Below are 21,618 nucleotides of genomic sequence, written 5' to 3'. Positions count from 1 at the left end.
ACAGATGATGCGCCTTCGTATTTCACGACTAACATTGTTATCAGTCGTTAGCAAGGATCCGAGGTAGACGAATTCCTCGACCACCTCGAAGGTATCCCCGTCTATCGTAACACTGCTTCCCAGACGGGCCCTGTCGCGCTCGGTTCCGCCCACAAGCATGTACTTTGTCTTTTACGCATTTACCACCAGTCCAACTTTTGTTGCTTCACGTTTCAGGCGGGTGTACAGTTCTGCCACCTTTTCAAATGTTCGGCCGACAATGTCCATTAGACTGGCCCAGCTTAGTATGGGGAGAAAAAAATGTTGTCGAATTCCACGGTGCACCTCTCAGAATTGTGTCTTAAGGTGAGAAAATCAATCTGTCAAAATTTCAGCTCAATTGCTTTTTGCATAAGCTGGCGCATTTGATTTGAAGTTTGTATGGGGATTTCAGCCAAAATGCAGGGCTGTTACAACAGTCGCGGATTTCGCGATTTTCGCGTTTTTCGCGGATTTCGCGGATTTGTCGCGGATTTGCCTTTCCAATCGCGAAAATCGCGGTTCCTTAAAATTTTGTCGCGAATATCGCGGTTCTCTAAAATTTTGTCGCGAAAATCGCGGATTTATTGTAAGATTCGCAGTTTTTAAATTTATTAGGGAATAAAAAAATCAAAATTATTATATTTTTTTAAGCGTGTATCATGATTTAACGTGTATCAACGGTTGTGTAGAAGATTATTGTCATCTCATTTATTCATAGAAGCGTGTAGAAAGATTATCCACATGAAAACAAACCATTACATCGTGTTCTAGAAAGAGACATGTCTAGGCTCCATCATGGCACTGATTGTTTTCAATGATTCCTTGTTGACAAAGACAGCTTGTTTACGTTTGCTGCAAAAAAACGGTGTTTACATTTCTTCGGTCTTTTAGCATCACATCGAACTGCGTGCGTTGTTTATTGTAACTTTCTTGTGTAAAATGTGATTGTATATTAAATCAATTCAAGTGCTCTCCACTAAACAGTTGTTCTCGCCTTCATCAAATATGGGTAAGTATAGAAACTAAATTTTAAAGAGATAATTTGCAAAACTTGAGCTACGGAAAACATGGTTAACATAACCAAACTTTTCGGATCTTCTTACATTCAAAGTACATCTGAAACTGAATATGACGAATGTGTAGTCTAATATATAATCTAAAATAGTTTGTTAAGACATAAGGAAACAAGGTGTAACATTCAAAATTCCAAAAGTACAGAATAGGTGGACATAACATTTCGAGCTCTTGCTGGAATAAACCTCTTCAAAATCCTACTGGGCTTACCTTTTCATTGATTTCATCTCTACAAAATTAAAGTACCAAACGCTTTCATTTGATCTTCATCACCACTGTTCGAAAGTAGAACCAGGACACTGTGCTAGTTATCCTGATTTTTTTCACGTTAATGGTTTTGAGTTTGAAAATGCACATAAAGTCTATGGTCTAAATTATGCTCTTCAAAATTTCCTTTACTAAATTATTGGCATAGCTTACGTTTTTACTACATGCAGTACAACCGCTTTTTCTTAATACAATTTCAGGAAAAACACAGTTTGATAAAAACTGGCTTCAACAAACTGATGCCAATGGTACATTGTTTGGGTCCTACATCATAGTTGACGACAAAGTAAATAATGCGGTGTATTGCAAAGTTTGCAACAGAAAAAAGATATGCTTCGAGAATCGGGGTTTTATCGCATTAAAGGATCACGCAAAGTCAACTAAACATCAAGATTTATTGAAATTGTTCGATGACACCAAGCAGCTGCGTTTGACTCCATCGGAGTCAAGTAAGGTAATAAACAAATGAATTTCCTGTAGTATTTAATTAATTATACAATTCTAATGTTTCAGATCCTCTCAAAGTCTTCACAAAATAATGTGAGTAACCAGGACGAATTATTTACCATTAGTCCGAAACCGTCTACTTCTAAAGAAACCCAGCAAGCACAACTTCGTCTACATATCACTGATGGAGATATTATTAAAAAAGAGATTACGTGGGTTATCCACAGCGTAATGAAGCATTCCTCGTTTCACGCAGCTGAAAAGGATTCGAATGTTCTCAAAATAATTGCTCCAAACGATCTGAGAGGTTTTTCTCTCTACCGCCAGAAAATGACTGACATGGTCAATGAGGCCATTGGGCCCTATTTCCGGGAGCTATTCCTAAAGGACGTTAGGGGCGAATACTTTTCGTTTCTCTTTGATGAAACGGAAGGAAACAATAAACGCAAGGAATTGGAAATTACCATAAAATATTTCTCGAAGCGTCTACAAACACTTATGTTTTTTCACCTCGATTCTGTTTTTCTGGGAAAAGCAACGGCGGACATAATGCTCGAAAAGATATTGCAATCCTTGGAAAAGGCCAAACTTCCCCTGGCCAACTTGGTGATGGTTGGAAGAGATGGCCCCAAAGTAAACCAATCATTGGAACGAAAAATCAACAGTAAGCTGGTAGGCGAACGAGGATTTGAGCTGGTGAACATCGGATCTTGCCCTGCACATATTGTGCACAACGGAATTAAATATGCACTTAAAGAATATGGATCGGAGGTTTCAGAGTTGGCAAAAGTAGTTTACTATTACTTTGAAGTGCCGGCTCGATGGGATCAGTTTGTAACCGATAGTAAGTGTAAGCCCAAGAAGTTCGTGAAGTTTGTAGATACGCGCTGGGTGCAGCTAGGTAGTGCCGCATCTGTACTACTAGAAAACTATAGTCAGTTAATGTTACTCAAAACAAAGCTTGCCCGTATGGAAGAAAAGCGGTTAACATTCCACGAAAAAGTAATTGTGAGAATTCTTTCGCTGGCCGATTTTAAGTTACAATTACTTTATGTCATTGATCTATGCAGAAGCGCAGAAGGGGTTATTCAATTCCTTGAAACTAATAGTATGATTTTGTTTAATGTGTATGATCAAATGAAAATGTTTATGACGGCATGGTTGTCGAAAATTTATCGCGTTGAACAAATCGAGCAAGTTTTTATTCAGCGTGGCCTTGACAAAACAGCTTATGTGGAATTCGAAGATATCATTATTCCTAAGGTTATTCAAGATGAAAACTTTAGCAACAAACTTGTAATCAGTTTAAAGTCAGGAATGAAAAAGAATATTTCAAAACTGGTTAGCTATCTTCTTGACAACAATGTACCACATGACAATTTCAAGCTATTGTCCTTCCTCAAACCGATCAGGGTTTTTATCTAACGACAGTGAGAGGAATATCATGAAACTTGCTGAATCTGTAGATTTTAGACTTGATACATCAACAATATTTGAAGAAGTGGTAAATTTGAAATCACTAAATCTGTGGAAAGTTGAAGATGATCTCAGTTTCTATCACAAATTGTTCGCGACTAACTTATTTCCCGAATTGAACCAGCTATTAAGAATCATCATAACAATTTCACATTCAAATGCGGAGACTGAGCGCCAGTTCTCAACTTCAAAACTCATAATGTCTGAAAATTGAGCAAGCAGGAAAAACATCTTAAATGGAATGATGTTCTTTGACAACAATTTGTCTGATTTTGAGGTTCCGAAAGATCTCCTTATCAAAGCAAGATTTGCCAGGCAAGCACACGCAGCAAAGCAAGAGCTGAAGAAAGGGGAGAAAAGGATAAACGAAGAGAAGAAGAAAGAGAAACTGATAGAAGAAAAGTAATTGAGGAACAGGAAAATGTTGTAGAACGGAAGCGCGAGGCAAATGATAAATTGATCAATATTATTACAGAACAGGTGAAAAAACTGAAAGGTGACAATTCACAAATTGCTTGTTTGAAGGTGATGATTGATCAAAGGTCCAAATTGCTACTAGAAGAGAAGAAGGAAGAAAACAAGTTGAACGATTTGAAAGCTAACAAATAGTTGAAAACTGGAATAAATCGATTGTTTTAAAACTATTCTGTATGCCTTTGATTCTAAATAATCCAATAATAATGCACAACGATAGTAACTGATTAAGAGAAACTTTATAAACAGTAGTAAGTCATGAAGATGACTTCTCTTTGCATATATGCTCTTGAACTTTATTTCATTTCTCGTATGATGAAGTACAAAACTTCTGACATTTTTTTCTATTGCCATTATATTAGCAACTAAATATATTGAAATTAATCTTTAAATCGTACTTTGGGATGATAAAGTCATGTTTTTGTTTGTCGCGGTTTTGCATTTGCAGTCGCGGATTTCATTTTGCTAGTCGCGGATTTCATTTTGCTAGTCGCGGATTTCGCGGTTTAAAATTTTGTTAATTTGTAACAGCCCTGAAAATGTATAGGAAAATACACCTCCGTCACTCATTCGATCTGGAAATTGATTCTGATTGCTCGATTGACCTCAGAATTGCAAAAACGGCAGTTGGTATGCTATAGAACAATTTCACAGAACATTGTAAGATGATTATATGAACTTTTATATAGTTTTCGGCTGATTAATTAGGAGCTGAATTGTGTATTTTTGGATTTATTGATCGAATCGTATCAGCCGAAACCTATATAAAAGTTCATTTAATCATCACACAATGTTCTGTGAAATTGTTCAGTAGCATACCAACTGCCGTTTTTGCAATTCTGAGGTCAATCGAGCAATCAGAACCAATTTCCAGATCGAATGAGTGACGGAGGTGTATTTTCCTATACATTTTGGCTGAAATCCCCATACAAACTTCAATTCAAATGCGCCTGCTTATGCAACAAGCGATTGAGCTGAAATTTTCAGAGATTGATTTTCTCACTAAAAGGCCCAATCCTGGGGGGTGCCCCGTGGAATTAGACAACTTTTTGATTTCCTGGGCCAGTCTAATGTCCATGTCATCCGCGAAACAAACAAATTGACTGGATCTGTTGAAAATCGTACCCCGGCGGTTACACCCGGCTCTCCGCATGACACCTTCTAGCGCAATTTTAAACAGCAGGCACGAAAGTCCATCACCTTGTCTTAGTCCCCGGCGCGATTCGAACGAACTGGAGTGTTCGCCCACAATCTTCACACAGTTTTGCACACCATCCACCGTTGCTTTGATCAGTCTGGTAAGCTTTCCAGGGAAGCTGTTCTCGTCCATAATTTTCCATAGCTCTACGCGGTCTATACTGTCGTATGCCGCCTTGAAATCAACGAACAGATGGTGCGTTGGGACCTTGTATTCACGGCATTTTTGAAGGATTTGCCGTACAGTAAAGATCTGGTCCGTTGTCGAGCGGCCGTCAACGAAGCCGGCTTGATAACTTCTCTCGAACTCATTCACTAATGGTAACACACGACGAAAGATGATCTGGGATATCGCTTTGTAGGCGGCATTAAGGATGGTGATCGCTCGAAAGTTTTCACACTCCAGCTTGTCGCCTTTCTTGTAGATGGGCATTTAACCCCTTCCTCCCACTCTCCCGGTAGCTGTTCAGTTTCCCAGATTCTGACTATCACTTTATGCAGGCAAGTGGCTAGCTCTAGCTCAATCAGCTCCGATACCATCCTTACCAGCTGCTTTATTGGTCTTCAGCTGTTGGATGGCACCCTTAACTTCCCTCAAGGTGGGGACTGGTTGGCTTCCATCATCCGCTGAACTGACGTAGTCATCTCCTCCGCTGCCTTGACTTTCACTGCCTGTACTCTCAGCGCCATTCAAATGTTCCTCGTAGTGCTGCTTCCACCTTTCGATCACCACACGTTCGTCCGTCAAGATGCTCCCATCCTTATCCCGGCACATTTCGGCTCGCGGCACGAAGCCTTTGTAGGATGCGTTGAGCTTGCGTGTTTCTTGAGACACAGCTGTGCCATCTCCTTGCACTCCGCTTCTTCCAGGCGGCGTTTCTTCTTCTGAAAAAGGCGGGTCTGCTGTCTCCGCTTCCGTCTATAACGTTCCACGTTCTGAAGGGTACCATGCTGCGTCCTTCTCCTCCAGAATCTGTCTGCACTCTTCGTCGAACCAATCGTTCCGTCGACTTCGTCCCATATACCCGACGTTGTTCTCCGCTGCGTCATTAATGGCTGCTTTAACTGTATTCCAGCAGTCCTCAAGAGGGGCCCCATCGAGCTCACTCTCTTCCGGCAACGCTGCCTCGAGATGCTGCGCGTATGCAGTGGCGACATCAGGTTGCTTCAGTCGCTCTAGGTCGTACCAGTTAACCGCAGTTTAACCATCACCAGATAGTGGTCAGAGTCGATGTTGGCGCCACGATATGTCCTGACGTCGATAATGTCTGAGAAGTGCCATCCATCAATCAGAACGTGGTCGATTTGTGATTCTGTCTGCAGTGGTGATCTCCAGGTGTACCGATACGAGAGGCTGTGTTGGAAGTAGGTGCTGCGAATGGCCATATTCTTGGAGGCGGCGAAATCAATTAGTCGTAGGCCGTTTTCGTTCGTCAGCCGGTGAGCGCTAAACTTCCCAATAGTCAGTCTAAACTTCTCCTCTTGGCCAACCTGAGCGTTCAAATCTCCTATGATGATTTTGACGTCGTGGATTGGACAGCTGTCGTACTCACGTTTCAGCTGCGCGTAGAATGCGTCCTTATCATCACCAGTGCTTCCGAAGTGTGGGCTATGGACGTTGATTATGCTGAAGTTGAAGAACCGGCCTTTGATTCTCAGCCTGCACATTCAGGCAACCAAACGTTATACTGGGTCCTTGTTATACATTTAATTTGGAATTACTTCACAGAACATCTCTTCACTATTGAAAACATGTTAAAGTATTCTCAGAACTACAAAGGTACTTCAAACTATTCGTGATATCAGATATTGAAGCTCTGTAAGTCAATAAAAATCTACGAGTCATAGTCTCTATTTTTTAGTTGGAATCTGTGTTGGTAAAATCATTCACAAATCTCAATCATCGAGCCCTCCCGCGCGAGCAAACACGTCTGCGAATTTGAAGGAAAATTATGTCAAATGTCCGTTATGCCAAATTGAATGGTAGAGCAGAGCCAAAAGCCAACCGCACTGAACGACGGTTGAAACGAGACATCCTATGGAGAAAATTACACGAATAAAGCTAAAATGACGATTTAAACGCGAGTTTTCGGAATATGAGTCATGTTCATAATTGTTCTATTACCCGGGATCCCGGGAAATTCGTATTGTATTTCCCGTTTCCCGGTAAGCTGAATCCCGGAAAAAACGGATGCCCTAAGTTTGTCGACGGTTGTTGTAAATATGGGGAAGGGTCGTTTGGCCGAATACCACTAGGCCGAAAGTCATATGACCGAAATGGTCATTTGGCCGAAAGGGTCATTTGGCCGAATGGGTCGTTTGGCCGAAAGGGTCAATAGGAGTCAGAAGAGAAACTTCTCAATTCTCATTCCTCATTTCTCACTTCTCACTGTGAAAAAATGAGGATCGCGAAGTGAGTAGTGAGACGTCCCATTACTCACTTCGTGCTCCTCTTTTTTACAATAAGAAGTGAGAAATTAGGAGTGAGAAGTGAGACGTCTCACTTCTCACTCTTCATTTCTCACTTTTCAAATGACCTATTCGGCCAAATGACCTTTTCGGTCAAATGACCCTTTCGGCCAAATTACCCGTTCGGCCAAACGACCCTTTTGGTCAAATTTGTGACCCTGTTCAAAATTATGCCAAATGGTCTTGATGTCAAATGACCCGCTCCTCTGGATAAGAGTAACCGACCAGGAAACCCTCATTCCCAAGTGAATGAATGGAAATAGTTTTCTGTGGGAATTCCGAATAATTCCCCGAGGAAAAGCCTAAGACTTCGTCGCGAATAGTGCGAAGGATTCCCAGTGGAAACTCCGGAAATTTTTCCTTATGTATACTTTATAAACACGTAGCGAAATGTATAGAAGTATTACAATTACTGAACAATGATTTTACGCATTTACTTATGAAGTATACTTGAAATGGATCATATCAGTTAATGGATAATTTGACTGCTTACCTATCCGTGTACTGGCATATCATCTGGATTATTCAAATTTACGAAAGCGGAAAACTGTGCAATGAACATGCCATGGAACGGTGAGTAACCTGTCCTCAACATGCACAATGCAACTGGTGAATCAATTACCGCAACCATTTCACACCTGGCTGCGTTAGATCATTGCACTATACTCACCAAAAGGGGGCGGTTGGGTAGTTGTAATATTAATTCCTAAAGCCTTCGTGGCAACCTATTTGAATCCATCATGATGGCTTTGGAGGTTCCGACCAACTACGGACCGATCTAGGATTGAAGTGTGGCCGCTTGCTGTTGATCAGCAATCAACTGAGTTGCGTAAGATGCCCCGCGCAAGAACGACTCATACCAATAATAAGTAATCCGTACATAGGTAACCACGGAAAACCGACAACAACACCGAACTGCTGGCTGGTGCCAACAAGCCATCCAACATAACGAAACCCGTCAGAACAGTACAAAAGCGAAATTAAATTTATACTAAACATGCAGTAATTATTATAAATTTAGCGTAAGCCCTACCCTCACTACCGGTCAGTAAATACTGCTAACTATTCAGTTGGAGCTCGCACGTTGATTCCGAGCGCAATGTTAGAAATCGAGGTTGCACGCGATCAACAGCGTCGTCGCATAAAAAAAAGTCGAACAGAAACTGGCTTCCAAGAGACGCGGCCTATACCTACAAGCATATTGAAAATGCACTCGTTCATGCTGAGAAAATGCTCATACCGAATGGAAAACACATGTTTACGAGCCAATCATCGATGTTGTGCCGCCGCCGGTCGGTGGTGGTTTGTGAGGAAAAAGCTAGATCCGAAATCCGTGGCGATTGCAGACCGGTGTGGAAGAAATTGGGAGAGGTAGAGGCAGAGCGGCACATGCACTTACTGATGTTATTGTTTGAAGTTCGTTCATCGAAGTGATTCCCAATTTATGAATAATAATTTCCCGCTGGTTGATGTGAAATTAATACATATGAAACTTCCAAGATTCACTTCACAGATTTACGTCACTTCTCCATTCTGGACATCCTGAAAACAAATAAAAGGCTAAAAATAGAGTTTCAATTGTCTACAAGACAAGTTGGTACTACTCTAAACAAGATCACTGCACAATTGTAACCTCACAAACACGTATTTCGATCTCAATAATAACAAAATGATAACAAAAACTGTGACAGATAATGTCTAAAAATGGTTTTCCGGTGAAACTGATTAGGCTGATCGATAGCTCGGAATTATTCAGATAACAGACGAAGCATTAGCCTCGTTTGTGACTATAGCTGGACCATATACCCCTGAGCTTTAGACTTCGGTAAATACATCGACGCCACAGTGCATATGCGGAGGCTTTTCTTTCACCAAAGAAGGATATGGCGATGATATGCTTCACCATTTTGTGCTACCTGGGTGGTGCGGATAGAATCGATTTGGTTGTCAAACTGAAGCCAACATTTTCTATTGTGCCGGAGCCAAACATTGAAGATTGTGGTTATGTTCGTTTCTGGTCTAATATTGAGAAGTATTGTTATTATTTTGGGAAAAATTAAAAATAAACTTTGTTGAGTTTTGTATTTTTTGTAACAAATATTCTCACATTATATTTCGAGTGGAAAATTAGTGGGAATGCAACTAAAAAGCACTCGTTACGAAATTTCACGAGATTCAGCAGCTGATTAGAGCATGAATGTATGTAAACAATCTAAAGTCATGTAGAGTCTAGCGCATTTGTGCGCTCTCATGCAGCGTGGAAAGAGAAATTCGAAGAGCGGGAAATATTTGACAGCCAAGTAACTGCAAAATAATTTTGTTTATAAGAGTGATTTCAAAATATCCCTCTGCTCGCTTGAGCGCAGAAAAGCGGCTCTATCCGCAGTACCCAGTGTGCTACCATTCATGTAGGCAACCCTACCGTGGATGGGGGTTTGAACAATAGATTCAATGTGGTTTAGGTAATAAAGTTACAAATAACTCTCGCGTAAACCGTGGATTACGGCTCTCAGCCAAAGGCAAACCGGCGGCGACCGCCAAACGATAACTCTTTTTCGCTGGTACTGCTGCTGCCAGCGTCATCTTGAGACAGCTGCCGTCTGATATCTGCTGTCTGATATCTGCCGTCGGATATCTAAAGTGTAGTCACACTTCCCGAATCAAAATAGAATCATTTTGATCCTGGCGCGTATTTAGTGATAATGAATATTATTAATAATTTACAGTTATTAAAAAAGGCTCACCATTTTTTACCACATCATCCTTACGCAGAACATGTGCATTTATATTGCCTTTATCACTCTATTAACAAGGGCATTACCCTTCCTAACAAGCGATTAGCTAAAGCTTGCACAAACATGCGCGTATCACTTTTATTGCACTATGCACTGTACACTACACACCATATATATTTGTTTCTACCGGGGTCACTGCTCCGGTTCTATTGTTCTATTATTTGTGCGAAACGCCGCACAAAAGCAGAGCCAAAAGCCAACCGCACTGAACGACGGTCGAAACGAGACATCCTATGGAGAAAATTACACGAATAAAGCTAAAATGGCGATTTAAACGCGAGTTTTCGGAATATGAGTCATGTTCATAATTGTTCTATTACCCGAGATCCCGGGACATTCATATTGTATTTCCCGTTTCCCGGTAAGCTGATTCCCGGAAAAAATGAATGCCCTAGGTTTGTCGTCGGTTGGTGTAAATACGGGGAAGGGTCGTTTGGCCGAATACCACTAGGCCGAAAGTCATATGGCCGAAATGGTCATTTGGCTGAAAGGGTCATTTGGCCGAATGGGTCGTTTGGCCGAAAGGGTCATTTGGCCGGCTAGGACATTTGGCCGAATAGGTCATTTGAAAAATAAAAAAATAGCAGTAAGAAGAGAGACTTCTCAATTCTCATTTCTCATTTCTCACTTCTCACTGTGAAAAAATGAGGAGAGCGAAGTGAGTAGTGAGACGTCTCATTACTCATTTCGTTCTCCTTTTTTTTACAATAAGAAGTGAGAAATGAGGAGTGAGAAGTGAGACGTCTAAGACGTCCAAAACTGAAAAAATAGGAGTAAGAAGAGAGACTTCTCAATTCTCATTTCTCACTTCTCACTGTAAAAAAATGAGGAGCGCGAAATGAGTAGTGAGACGTCTTCGCTGATGGTTCCGGTCCGTACTCTCTTGTTGATTGTTCGTTGCTTATGATTTTTTAAAGGCTGGCTTGCAGGGCCTGACACCAAACCCCCTAAATTTCCGGAGGACCATTCCTCCTTCTTTCCGGTGGACCATGGTGCACAGTTTCACTTAGAGTCGCTCGCCCCTAACATGGAGAACAGACGCTATTGTGAGCCGCTCCTAACATGGAGAACAGAGGCTCGATCAGATTTACACAACCGGAGAGGAGCAAATTCCCCTTCCCTGTCAGCATACGATCATAGTTCCCGCCAGGGTTGGTTACCCGATCTTCCCTAAGGTTGCTCGTATCCCGGCCAGCACCGCGGGGAGGTAGGGATAGGAGTTGCTGGGTTAGAGGCTAAGAGACGTCTCACTACTCATTTCGTGCTTCTACCTTTCTACAGTGAGAAGTGAAAAATGAAGAGTGAGAAGTGAGACGTCTCTCTTCTCATTCCTAATTTCTCACTTTTCAAATGACCTATTCGACCAAATGTAATCCTTTCGGCCAAAAGACCCTTTCGGCCAAATGACCTTTTCGGCCAAATGACTTTTTCGGCCAAATGACCCTTTCATCCAAATTAACCGTTCTGCCAAACGACCCTTTTGGCCAAATTAACCGTTCGGCCAAACGACCTTTTCGGCAAAACGACCCTTTCGGCCAAATGACCCTTTCGGCCTAATGACACTTTCGGCCAAACGACCCTTTCGGCCAAATGACCTTTTCGGCCAAACGACCTTTTCAGCCAGATGGGTTTCGTCCTAATGGTTTGTTCGGCCTGGTGGCATTCGGCCAAATGGCTTTCGGCCAAACGACCCTTCCCCATTTTTAAACTTTGAGGAGTCGACGATCCTAACATGTTTGAGAATCACTGATTGCTACACAATCGGACTCCAACAACCATTCAAACATTATTGGTGCGTTCGGTGTTTATCATCAATTTGTAGTCATTAATATCCCCAGGTAACGTGCAGTATATAATAATAGTTGGTTTGGTAGAGTTACGCCCCGCACACAACACACCCACTGCAGTAAAAACCCATAACTGAACAAATCATAAAAAAAGCATATAAAGACAACCCCAATGGCAGCATTTACTAAGTACGTTGGATCGTTGCGGGATCAATTTCGAACGGCACAATCATACCGCGTTTATGGAGATGAATTCATGTGAATTATGGGTACAAAACATTTGAGTTACCATTTAACGTGTCAGATGTTAAGCTTGGAGATGAACAAGTTATGTAACATTAGAGGAGCTTTCAAATATATGTACGTTCATGTATTTGGGTTACGATTATGAATGTTGGGAATTGGGATCAATCACAATCCTTTTTTTCGTCTGCATTTGTTTTCTTTTTGCCTTTCTCGTACAACAAAGTTGTACCGAAAGGTTATCAGCGAAAACGGACCTTTTATAGACGGCTCGTAGACCAATAGTGTTATATATAATATATATACCAATCGACTCGGCTAGACGAACTGAGCAAATGTCTTTCTGTTCGTGTGTATGTATGGATGTATGTGCACAAAAAATATGAATGTAACCAACTTTGTATACAGCAGTATACAGTAAAACCTTGTTGAATTTTATTACGTTCGGCCATCGCCAAAAGTTATGAGGAAAATGGTGTACCGAAGCAAAAAGGCTGGTGTCTTGGCTAAATGAATTAAAATGGGGTTTTCTTTTGCAAATGGCACAGCGTTCGCGCCAAAGTGGATTTGCCTGGATCTTGAGATTCGTGTTCACAAAAAAGTTTACGTTTGTCTACCAGAAGTCTACATAGACTTTTTATATTATTACATTTTTTAAAGCTATCAATACAGCACGAGTATGTGCGAAGTGGACGCAAACGGATTACATAAGTATAAGGATTGATTCAGGACTTGTGGAAATCGATGGACTAGAGGATAGAAGAGTACAGGAGGAATCAGATATGTGCGCGAACTTGAACGGGAGAATATTTTGAATTTCTCCAGGAAAAACTAATGAATTTCACTGAAGTCTATATTTCGGCGTAAAACTATTCCTGATTTCTCCAGGAAATTCTTCTATGTTGAGCAGGAAAAGCTGTTCTGAGTATTTAAAAAAAATCTTTTGGAAAACTTTTCAGTATTTCCACATGAAATTCATTGCAGACTCCACAAGAAAATCTTCCCACTGAAACTTATTTGAAAGTTTTTTTTATTGAAATTTCCAAATTCTTGGAAACTTTTTGGAATTCTTTTTGGAAGTTCTTTTGAGAAACCCTTCGGAATTTCCGCTGGACATCTCCCGGAAAGTCCCTGAGAAATTCTTCTAAACTTCCAAGTTAATATTTTCGGAATTTCCTCCAATCCTACCTCCCCCCCCCCCCTAGGAAGTTAGACAGCATGTGATATCTATTTTCAACAAATAGCATAAGGCTTGTTCGCGACAAAATCTGGACACAACATTGTAGATGTAGTCAGTTTATTAGGCACAGTTTTTACTTCAAATGACTTCATGCTTTGATATATGCACTAAAATTGGTGACATTTTAATTTCTATTTAGTCCGTGTCGAAAGATTTGTTCTCCTCTATAGTATTTGTTTCACCTTCCCATCCTACTGGTGCTTCCCTAAATCCGTTCTTGTTCAACTCCTTGGCATCCTCATTGATGTCAAAGAAGCGTTAAACTATTCCAAGACTTCATGAACAGCGCTTACATGAAAACAATAGCTTTTTAGCAAGATGTCGAATCAAAAGAACTAGACCTTAATGGCGGCTGCACACAATTGATTTTCGAACCTGCTCTTTTTTCGATACCATGATCCATTAAGTGCTTGTAATACTAATAAATAAAATATTTTCTGATAGTACAGACATACATTCATTACTCTATGAAATATTTCACTCGTTGATGAAGTATTTCAAAAATTATACGTGTTTTGTGGTGTCCAGATTTTGTCGCGAACAAGTCTTTATGAATCACTGAAAGAGTTTAAAGACTAAAGAGTTATCTCCCATATTCACCCTATCATAATGAAATGAGTGGAAGAAAAATGAACTTGTTTCTCATTTCTGAGAAAGATTCCTGTGTGTCAATGAACGCCAGCAATCAAGTGAAAGACATGTGGTCAACCATCACGAATTGGAGTAACAGTTTTACAGCAGACTTCCGCTTACCTAGCAGCATGATAATCTCCACAATTCCCATCAGCATCCGTCAGAATCCGAGAAGATTTCTCTTTTGAATCTCTTAAGAATTCCAGTATCATCGAAGTATTCAAACCGAAATCCAGAAGAAAGGATTCCTTTAAATACCGTTGAGGTATACCAATGGGAGTCTGTGGGGGATACCTTTCATATTTCATGGATGATTTGCTTCAGAATCTCTCGTTGATTTACTTCGGAATTCCTCCAGAGTCATTCGAAGAATTTCGAAGTTTCGAATCGTTTGGAGATTTCCGGAATTCCTTGACGATTTGTTTCAGATTACTTGGACGATTTGCTTCGGAATCCCTTCGGAAGATTTAATTCGGAGTCTCTCGACGTTTTGCTTCGGAACCATTCGACGATTTGTTTCAAAATCCTTTAGTGATTTGCATCTGAGTCCCTTGAAAATTTAATTCGGAGTCTCTCGACGTTTTGCCTCGGAATCCCTCAATGATTTGTATCGGAATCGATGTGCTTCAACATCCCTGGAGGATTCTTTTCGGAATCGCTAGAGGATTCTTTTCAGAATCCCTGGATGATTAATTCGGAGCCCCTCGACGATCTGCTTCGGGATTCTTCGACGATTTACTTCTACATCCCTCAAACATTGCCCACGAAATTCCTGGAATATACACGTTGGAATTTCTTGAGGATTTCCGACGGTATCTCTGAAGCATTCCTGTTGGAACTCCTGGAAAATTCCTGTCAGAATTCCTGGAGGGTTCCATTCTAAATCTCTAGAAGATTCTCATTGGAATTCCTGAAACATTTCCATCGGATTCTCTGGAAAATTCTCAAATTCCTAGAATATTGTCGTCGAAATTCCTAGAGGATGGAGGATTCTTATAGAAGATTCTCATTAGAACCCTTGGAACATTCCCGTCGAAATCTGTGGAACATTCTCATCGGGATTATTCTCGTTGGAATTCCTGAAACATTCCCGTCGGAATCCCTGGAAGATTCCCATCGGCATTATGGGAGGATTTGGAATTCCTGGTTCATTCCCTCAGGACTCCCTAGAACATTCCTGTCAGAATCCGTGGTGGATTTTTTATTCAGAATTTTTGGAGGTTCCCTTCGGTATGCTTGGAGGATTCCCGTCGGAATTCTTGGAGGAATGTTGCATTTTTTTTTTCATGAAATAGATAGAATATTTAAGAAATATGCAAAAATATCCACTGCTTACCGATCACGGAGAAAAAGAATCGGTAGAATCAACCGTATTCTGCTTCAAATCAACAATTATTTTGCATTGTTTTATGAATAACAATATTTATTGTTGATGCAACCAGAAATACGATTGAATCAATTATACGCGATAGTTGATTCAACTCTCCAATATGTATATGTGTTCATTGGCGTAACTACAGGGGGGTTAGGGAGGGGTTTAGCCCCACCTAGGATTTAATTAGCCACCCTAGGATTTAATTAGCCCCCTAGAATTTTTTGCAACTTTGCATAAGTATAGTACACAGAATTTTATAGAGTTCTTTAATTTCAAACAATTGTAATATCTTGCAATAATAATGCTAAACACGAAGGATTTTACGTTCCGTCATCTGGGGGGAAGATGATCATTTTTAAGACAAAACATGCAATAACAAAACATGTTCTGCTATACGTTGCAATAATCAACAACTTTAGTTTTCTGAAAAGCGTTCGAATTTATTAAAATAAATTAAATTATCACACATTTTTTGAGTAATCTGGTTTGGGGTGAAGTTGATCAAGACAGCTCTACTAAAATCATTATGACCTATCCGTCAAAATACACTAGGTTATTTGTATGAATGTTGAATTTACTACGTAAAGAAGTCTACGAAGTCAATATTTGAAACGAAAATAGCGTCATTTATGACTATCTCTCTCCTTCTTCCACGAAATACACTTTCAAGATTATAATCAAAAAACCTCGGATTTTCTACCTAGCGGTAACATTACATGAACGGATAATATTATTGACCCATTAGATTACCGTTTCATAAAAAATTAGGCACTTTTGACTGACACATCAAATGATCTTCTTGCCCCCATATGACGGACCTTTGATTCTCAACCCCGGGAAGTTGGAGTAGGAACAATGAATGCATGCTGATTCAATGCTGGTTGTATTTATTCATATAGTATTTATATAGTGACAATCTATCAGAACTTCTGAGATTTTCAGAGGGAGGAGAAAATTTAATTAAAATACTTAACTGCTTATATGGTCTCAATATTGAGACAATATACAATTTAAAAAAAATAAGATTTACCGAAACACATAATGTTTAGGTATAACTGAAAAAAATCTAACAAATCTAAAGTTTTTAATTGATTTTATAAGCAAGTGAGCAAGTGAAGATTTTTAAGCTTTTCCAGGGTGTCGATAGTAATTAGTCTAAATGGAATACTTTCGGAAATATGGCCAAATTCGCGAAGTCGAAGCATATTCTGTCATAGTTTAAGTGAAACATGGCCGCCTTCCCTCGTCTCTGTTGCTTTACTGTAAGAACCAATAAAGAACTGTCATTAGTTGTGTGAAGAATTTTGCTTCGACTTCGCAAATACAACCTATTGTATGACTCTATATAAAAGAGAACGGCGACATTTCAAGTTATTTCAAAACCAGCTTCAACGTCTGTTCTCTGTGTCTAACTTTCTTTCTGCAGATTTGTCTACGAAAGTGTTCTAGGGATTTTGCCATTATTATCTGAAAATTTTGAATTGCTAGTAAACACGCTGGGCTTGAGTAGCTAACTAACTAAGAGAAAAATTAGAGTTCTTTCGGGAGGATTTCCAAAACACAACAGATTTTTTTTGTTATTTTTGAGAATCCTAGATTTTGTATGTCATGAGGACTGATCGTCGATGAACAACATTTCTCGCTTAACTTTTCAAAAGGACCCAAGTAACATTTTTTTCATGATTTAATTTGAGTACTGCATTCAAAAGCTTTCATACTGGTCTGTTAATTGCAATATTCAAATTAAATCATGAAAAAATGTTACTTAGGTCCTTTTGAAAAGTTAAGCGAGATTTGTAATATTCGCAAGTCTCTCACTTATCATCCCTGTATACATATACGATATGTAGCATACCGCGAGAAACTTTTTTCGCAAGCTGTCATGATAGAGAACTGATTCGGGATGTTATACTCCATGATAAATTTCTTTTAGAAAGCTCCAAATGTGGGGAGCACTGGCTCTGATGATGCATTTTAACTTGTTCTACACAGCTGTGCAGTAACCAACACGAAAGGAGTGAAAACAAAGCGAAAATCACCATTTTTCTGTGGGGGCTGCCTATCCGATTCAGTTTTTTCGCACTTGTATACAAGTTTGATAAATTTGTTATCATGGCTTGTTATGATTCGGAACAGTTTTTGCCTCTCTTTTATCGTTGTTTGTTATCTATTGAGAGCGATTTCTGCAAACCCTGGTTGCAAGAGCTGCTTGATAAGTCAACAAAGCGAAAATAGTAGCTTTTCTGTGTTTTGAGTATAAAATAGAAAAATTAAAAAAAGTTAGCCCCCCCCTAGAACTTTTCCTTAGTTACGCCAATGTTTTAGGGAATTTATTTCAGTACCCGTTCAATATTTTTACCATTTAGGGGGCCTCCCCTGCCCCCCTCTGGCTACGCCCGTGGGCTAGTTGCGCCAATGAAAATCCTCGGAATTCCTAAAGAAACTGTTGAAAGTTTATCCGAAATTTTCACAAGATATTCACCAAAATTTTCATTGAAAATTCTCTAGAATTACCATAAAGTTATTAAAAAAATATTGAGAATGTCCGTAGGAAATTCTGTGAATTTTCCGTAGGAAATAGTTAAAAATTTGCTAGTGAATTTAAAAAAAAATGAGCAATTCAAAACTGGCAAAATTTCGGAATGTTTGCTTAAATCCTAAAATTAACTCAGGAAATTTTTATGAATTTCCACGGAAAAACTTTTGGAAACTGTGCCGAAATTCTTTGGATTTCAACGGATGATTTCCACGAGAAATTCTTGTCACTTTTTATGCAAAAATGACGGCGGTGGTGACGCACACCTCTACGAGGAATCGAATCCACCGGAAATTCCATTGGTTGGCTTCGAGATCCGGGTTCAGCAGCCGTTAACAGTGGATTAAATTTGATTTAGGGGAAAATACGGCTTTGGCAGGTTTTGTTCTATTATTGTCAGGGGGGTTTTTGTCGACCAAATTTTATGAAATTTGGGCACAATATTCTTTGATATGCAAAGAATGTTTAGGCCAAATTTGAGCATAATCAGTCATAAAAAAACCCCTGACAATAATAGAACAAAACCTGCCAAAGCCGTCATTCCCCCTAGTTTCAAATTGATGTTTGTTTTGTCGGATTTTGTTCTGATTAAAATTGGACTTTAGTTGTAATGTTTATACTACTAAAATGATTTTCAATAATCTTCATATCTACGCTACATATTATTTCCAAATCTACCACATTTATGATGCATATTTTGTGAAATTTGAAAAAGTCTACGTAGATATCAAGGGGAAGGGAAGGGGTTTCGGGAAAGTCTACGAAAGTCTACAAGAGGGGAACGAAAATGTTAAAATTTGATCTACGAGGTTTGTGGACATTCCCATATAAACTACCAATGAGTTAGGCACCGTCTAAAACAGTGATGCTCAGCATTTTTGATTTGCTTCTCACACAATAAAAATGAGCTATGATCATACAAGTTAGGACTTGAACGAAAGCTCCTAAATATATCTATCAGCTGAGGGTATTAAAACGGATAGTGGTGTTAATCAGACCATCAAAGCAAAAAAAAGGTGCGGCACTGTAATTTTACTTTGATCAAGTCGTATGAAGTGATTTTAACACCAATCTTTTTCTTCTTCTTTAATGGCTCTACATTCCCACTGGAAATTGGCCTTCTTTTCAACTTAGTATTCTATTAGCATTTCCTCAGTTATTAATTGAAAACTTCTCTATGCCCGCCATTGCATGAGTATGTATCCTGTATGGCAAGTACAATGGATACACTATGTCAAGATTTAAAAAAAAACGCCCAAAATACATCACTAGTCTAAAACGTAGACCGATTCAAGTAAAATATTGTTTTTTTTTACTTTGTGTGAATTTTGATTACTTGGTATTCAACCGTCGGAGCATGAAATAAATAGGAATAAGAGAGCATTCCATTGAAAAACTGGACTGGAGCAATCCTAATGCTTTTTGAAATCCTAATATTAAATTGCACATCGAGTTCGAGTGAGGACAATGTGATTTAGCATTGCAAGGTATTACTTGTCTATGAATGTTTCCATGACTGTGATATTTGATACACTGAAGAGTCGTGACATGTAGCAAATAATTATCTCCATGCAAGGCTCAATTACACTATTATCTCACCTCACACGCAAACGATACGCTAATGTATTCCTTACAAATGATCTCAGTACGATACAGCCTAGCTAGGTTATGAGCGTTGTCGAACAAATGTATCAAAACAAAGAATCCTCTTTCAACAGCTCGCCAGTGCTAACTCCTTTAGACACAATAGCTCACCGCGGAATGCACACAAGTTCAAATTCCCGCACGTGTAATCAATCATCCCTCAACTGGATAGAACTGCATTTGCGGTGATTCAGTGTCAAGACCATCGCCCAGAACTGGATCGACTAGTTGCCCGAAACCAGATCATCATCATCATCATCATCGCCGTCGTCATCCGATACAGGGAAACGCTGTTGCACCAGGAATGCAGTTTCGCAAATTGCGTTCCGCCCGGCCGGCGGCGGTTTCTGACGTCAGTGAACCCATGCGGATCTTTCTGCGGTTGAAGATTTTTGAGTTCTTTTCCACAGGCTTGGCGGAAACGTGTTACGTGCTTCTTCGGGATGATAGGGCATAGACAGAGGTTGGTATAATGGGTCATTAATTACGAGTTCGGTACCTATCTGGGGCAGATGGGAGGGCTCGTCCGGACGGGCGGTCGGGGAAGGTCGTTCGTTAACCTGCTTTTTAGCAGAAATGACTGGAAATGGGAAGAGGGCAAAAAACGAGTGAATAGTTGGCTGCCTAGACGGTCGTTATCGTTTCGTGTTTGCGTGTGAATACAACATGCACCGTACTGGAATCTTCAGTTACTTTTTACTTTTTTATCGAACAGCCATTTATCATTGATGAATGTGCTGGAATGCAACAACCTCAGGCATTAAAATCCGTTCACTGCATTCGTAGTGATCACAGATGGTCACGGATCGTTTCCGACTTACTTGGCATTGTAATGTAATTTGCAGCTTTTGGAGGCATATAAATGTGGATTCGTGGGCTTCATGAGCATGAGCATTATGACCGCACAATTCGTAGTTGCTACACCGTGATTATATGAGTAGTATTTTCCAACGAAAATAACTAGGAAGTGTGTGTGTGTGTGTGTGTGTGTGTGTGTGTGTGTGTGTGTGTGTGTGTGTGTGTGTGTGTGTGTGTGTGTGTGTGTGTGTGTGTGTGTGTGTGTGTGTGTGTGTGTGTGTGTGTGTGTGTGTGTGTGTGTGTGTGTGTGTGTGTGTGTGTGTGTGTGTGTGTGTGTGTGTGTGTGTGTGTGTGTGTGTGTGTGTGTGTGTGTGTGTGTGTGTGTGTGTGTGTGTGTGTGTGTGTGTGTGTGTGTGTGTGTGTGTGTGTGTGTGTGTGTGTGTGTGTGTGTGTGTGTGTGTGTGTGTGTGTGTGTGTGTGTGTGTGTGTGTGTGTGTGTGTGTGTGTGTGTGTGTGTGTGTGTGTGTGTGTGTGTGTGTGTGTGTGTGTGTGTGTGTGTGTGTGTGTGTGTGTGTGTGTGTGTGTGTGTGTGTGTGTGTGTGTGTGTGTGTGTGTGTGTGTGTGTGTGTGTGTGTGTGTGTGTGTGTGTGTGTGTGTGTGTGTGTGTGTGTGTGTGTGTGTGTGTGTGTGTGTGTGTGTGTGTGTGTGTGTGTGTGTTTCTATTCTATCTACCACTGTCCAGCAGTGCTTTTATGCAAGAAACATGTCTTCATCTATTCGAGATATTGTTTTATATAGATGGAAATGTTTAGCCCTGGAGACAGAAGGTTATAGCTCTACTGTGCATCCAAAAACCCTAGAAGCTACTAACCACTTCTTGAAGTAATTTTCAGCACATCACCTTAAATTAATACACTTAGATATCAAATGGATATATGCAATGTATTTAACCTCCCGGGAATAAAAAATTATGTCAATTATTTACATCAAAAATATGTGTATCTTTAATCCTAGCACGTATAATTTGAAATTAGTTTCATATAATAGGGTAGAGAACCATTTGGACAGCACCCCCTTTTCCCGTCAGCAACGTTCATTACTCAAGCGCATTACAACCGAATTACTTGGTTTTTAGTACATGG

General features: G+C 40.0%; 2 protein-coding genes across 8 annotated transcripts in view; both read left to right on the top strand.

The window, feature by feature from the left end:
• LOC134212185 (uncharacterized) overlaps nucleotides 1–21,618 on the top strand; it is a 359,239-nt gene that overhangs the window by 101,629 nt on the left and 235,992 nt on the right. The gene's annotated exons all lie outside the window — the stretch shown is intronic.
• LOC134209712 (uncharacterized) lies at nucleotides 914–3,691 on the top strand. Its single transcript, XM_062685723.1, has 4 exons — nucleotides 914–1,030; nucleotides 1,563–1,816; nucleotides 1,876–2,811; nucleotides 3,563–3,691. Exons 1-4 carry the CDS (start codon nucleotides 1,027–1,029, stop codon nucleotides 3,689–3,691), a joined length of 1,323 nt encoding a protein of 440 aa, XP_062541707.1. The 5' UTR covers nucleotides 914–1,026.

The sequence above is a fragment of the Armigeres subalbatus genome, chromosome 2 (assembly GCF_024139115.2).
Source record: "Armigeres subalbatus isolate Guangzhou_Male chromosome 2, GZ_Asu_2, whole genome shotgun sequence".
Taxonomy (NCBI): domain Eukaryota; kingdom Metazoa; phylum Arthropoda; class Insecta; order Diptera; family Culicidae; genus Armigeres; species Armigeres subalbatus.
This window is presented reverse-complemented; position numbering and strand designations above follow the sequence as displayed.

Excerpts from the sequence above, each read along its gene's own strand:
- LOC134209712 (XM_062685723.1), top strand. Across the intron at positions 1,817-1,875 it reads CTCCATCGGAGTCAAGTAAG|ATCCTCTCAAAGTCTTCACA; the intron begins GTAATAAACAAA and ends CTAATGTTTCAG. Across the intron at positions 2,812-3,562 it reads GGTTAACATTCCACGAAAAA|GTTCCGAAAGATCTCCTTAT; the intron begins GTAATTGTGAGA and ends TCTGATTTTGAG.